At 31.5% G+C, this 3,978-nt stretch overlaps 1 protein-coding gene across 1 annotated transcript; it reads right to left on the minus strand.

Moving 5' to 3' along the window:
* Positions 1–3,103: 3,103 nt before the first annotated feature.
* On the minus strand, positions 3,104–3,505 carry LOC105958363 (LOB domain-containing protein 7). The gene has a single exon (XM_012982371.2). It carries the CDS (start codon positions 3,503–3,505, stop codon positions 3,104–3,106), a length of 402 nt encoding a protein of 133 aa, XP_012837825.2.
* Between the last annotated feature and the right edge of the window lie 473 nt (positions 3,506–3,978).

A 3,978-nucleotide genomic window follows, 5' to 3' on the forward strand; every position in this document is an offset into this window, starting at 1 on the left:
TTGCTTGTTAAGTTGTGTGTTAACTGTGGCGAGCACAGTAGAGAGTCTTCCAATTTGGAGAGCCACGTGGATCCACAATTCCTCCCACTGCAGCACTCATGGTCTCCAAATTTTGGAGGTTACTAATTTTCTGACACAAAAATGTGTTTGGAGAGTCCCACAGGAGATGCTCTGACATCAACATTCGCCACATATCAATTATTGAGGGCATAGATCATCTATTTATATTATATATAGATACATATTTTCAATTCCACTTTAATTTTCAAATTTTCATTTTTTTTCTTCCGTTCATGAATTACATTTACGACACCAACATTACCATGCATTTTATCATGCCGATTTCGATCCAAAATTTCTAATTTTAGAATATAAAAGTTTCATTTCAATTTTTGAAATTTCGATTACATAATTCTCGGGATTTTTTTTTTAAATTGAATCGATAGTAGTTTTTTCATCTAAAAATAAAGCCTATTAATTATTATAACAATCAATTTTATTTTATAATTATTGTTACTTTTTAATTAATTAATAACAATAGATTTATTAGTAATAAAAGTACACAAATATAGTAGAGAAGATTAACAATAGATAAATAAATTATGTACGAGAAATATTTAAAAGCAATATCAAATTAAAAATAAGATTAATAGAAAAGAAGCTGTATTTTCACTAAGCCGGATGAAGGATTACAATATCCAAATAAATTTTAAAAACAAAACTTTACCATTATATATTATTCCATCGAATAAAATTTTCTTTATACTGCTGTAAAATAATGTAAACAAAAAACAAACATAGCAATTCCTTTCGTCGAAAATTAAAGGATAACGAATAAACAAACACGTCAACCACGGAAACAATTAATAAAAATCAATGGATCGGATTAAATTAAAAACGAAAAAAAATCTTCAATTAATCATACGCGTGACGTAAATCGATTTAATGTAAATATATCGGCCGAGGATTTTCCATTATAAAAAATGTATTAATACATTATTGTCCTATGCACTATAAATACACGTTCGAGCAGCCTAGGTCTAATACAAAATTTTGATTTACCAAAAACAGATTCACGGTTGATCGGACTGCCCTCCACGAGTCGACGGGCCGGCCCGATTATCCGCTCCTTTACATATGTGAATTTTTTGGCGGACAATTTCGAGCTCTTTCTCGGTCTTTTCAATCTCGATGCTAAGCTTTCTCGCCACTGAAAAGTGGCTGTGCACGGGATGTTCTAATCTCATTTTCGCCTCCATAATAAGGCTCTCAATCGTTGCGTCCCTTTCTTCTTCCTCCACCGATTTTAGTATTTTTCAATGTGTTTTGCATCCCGAAAAGATGGTACACGTTTTCAAAATCGTCGGATCTTTCGGCCGGAAAATACTTGGCGAGTACGCAGTTTGATCGCATTTTCTGCGTTGGTGCTTGCATGCAGCGCAAGGTTTTTGGGCTACCGGAACTGCGTTCGCCATTTATATTAATTATAGAAAAAATTAAGTATACATCTTGTATTTATCTTTTCGCTTGTGTGATAAGAAAAAGACGAAGGCGAATGGCGAATAACTTATAGTGAAGACGCGGTGATTACGTCATCATGGAAAGAATCCTGTGTTTTCTTTTCTTGATTTTTGTTTTTGGAAATAGCAGCATAAGTTTAATTGTTGTTGGATTTGATTTGTGCATAGTGGGAACTAGGAAACATTCATTAAAATAATATCCAAAAAAATTTATGAACATAAATTTGTAATAAAAGATTGCAAATTGCATTGCTTGAATTTTTCTACCATATTTGTACGTGTACCTTTTTTTATACTGATTTTTTGAAATTTTAGAATTGTTTAAATGAAAATGTTCGTCATTAGATAATTGTTTGATTGTTACTATAAAGTCGTCGATTGACTAAATAATAGGAGTTATAATCGGTTGACATAATATATAATCAAGATAGCTCGACTCCAGCAATTAAAAACTCAACCTCTTAAACAAATGCTAAGATCCAATAAAATTTGTAGCTATAGGAGATTAAATTTTCACATAGTTAATAAAACGAAAAATACGAATTATCGCTAAAAATATTACAAACGAGCTTCCGATTATTGTTAATTTAGAGGCGTTATTGAACATCACATCTAATTTCAAATTAAAGTACTAACTAATTAACTAATTAACTGTCAAGTAGGGGAATGTCTTACTGTTAATTATGACACGGTTCCAATCTTTTATTTTCTCAATTCGTTTTTTAAATTTGATTAACAAAGTTTAACGAAATTTCATATTACAAGTTTAAAAGAAAATTCCAAATGACCAAGAATGTTTAAAAAAAAATTGCAGGCTTCAACTTTTAGTCTTATATATAAAACAAAATTGAAAATCAGATTTAAGAAAATATATTGTTAAGTAATATTTATATAACAAACTTTTTTTTATAATGGAAAAAAAGTACTTTATTGTAGCTATGGTGAGTCGGACTGAGTACGAACGTGTGTTTCGTGTGGATGTTAAGAGAATATTCAGTATGCTATTATAAGCAAGGCCGCCCAAGCCCAAGGCGAGCGAGCCCGCCTGGAGCTTCCAATGGAGCTAAATTATATATATAACTATGTACAAATGTTTTCAAGAATTATTTTTAGCTCTTTTGGCAAAGGCATTTTAATTTATGGAGTAGGTAGCATGTTCGACCCTAGAAACATGCAAACTAATCTCTATTTTTTTTTCCTTTTCTCTTCCAAAAAATGGATAAAAAGTACAAAATGTAAATTTATATATTCATTTAATTTAATTTATTTTGCAACCTTATCACAATATTTATATATATAATTGTTATAAAAGAACGTAAACAAACATAGCAACATCCATCGAAAAATAACGGATAATTAGAACACTTCAACCACGAAAACATAAAAATTGACGGATCGGATTAAATTAAAAAGGTAAAACCCATTCAATTAATTATACACGTGACGTAAGTCGATTTAATGTAAATATCTCGACCGAGGATTTTCCATTACAAAATCGTATCAATTCACAATCACCCTACGCACTATAAATACTCGTTCGAGCATCCTACATCTAATATAAGTTTTATTTTTCTAAAACACATTCACGGTTGATCGGGCCGCTCTTCACGAGTCGACGGGCCGGCCCGATTATCCGCTCCTTTACATATGTGAATTTTTTGGCGAACAATTTCGAGCTCTTTCTCCGCCTTTTCAATCTCGAAACTAAGCTTTCTCGCCACCGAAAAGTGGCCGTGCACCGGATATTCCAATCTCATTCTCGCCTCCATAATAAGGCTCTCAATGGCTGTATCTCTTTCGTCTTCGTCCACAGATTTCAGTATTTTCAGCATGTTTTGCATCCCGAAAAGGTTGTACACTTTTTCATAGTCGTCGGATTTTTCTGCCAGGAAATACTTCGCCAGCGCGCAGTTTTGATTGCATTTTCTACGCTGGTGCTTGCATGCAGCGCAAGCTTTGTAGACTGATGGACCTGCGTTCGCCATTATATGTATAAATATAAATATTAATTATATTAAAGCCCAAATGAATGTTTTCTTGTATTTTCTTTGTTGCTTATGTGAGATGAATCGAAGAAGAAGACGAAGGATTGAATAATTTATAGTGAAGATGTGGTTTGATTACGTCATCATGTACAAAATCCTGGTTTTGGTTTTCTTGATTTTTTGTTTTTAAAATAGCAGCATAAGTTTAATTGTTGTTGGATTTAATTGGTGCATAGTGGGAAATGGTCATTAAAATAATTGCTAACAAAACTAATGATACTGAAATGTAATATTTATTAACCTTTTTCCATAAACAAAATTGCAATAGAAGCTTCCAAATTGTAATGCTTAAATTTTATACTATATTTGTGTATCTTATTAGTTTACTAGTTCCGAATGTTAGAATTATTTGATGATTAATTATTTTTATTATTAAGCCATCAATTGATCGACTAAATATAGTACAAGTTATA

The sequence above is a fragment of the Erythranthe guttata genome, chromosome 10 (assembly GCF_056151865.1).
Source record: "Erythranthe guttata isolate IM_541 chromosome 10, IM_541, whole genome shotgun sequence".
Lineage (NCBI taxonomy): Eukaryota > Viridiplantae > Streptophyta > Magnoliopsida > Lamiales > Phrymaceae > Erythranthe > Erythranthe guttata.

What these genes read in the sequence shown, in the direction of transcription:
- LOC105958363 (XM_012982371.2), bottom strand. Translation starts at nt 3,505, where the DNA reads ATGGCGAACGCAGGTCCATCAGTCTACAAAGCTTGCGCTGCATGCAAG.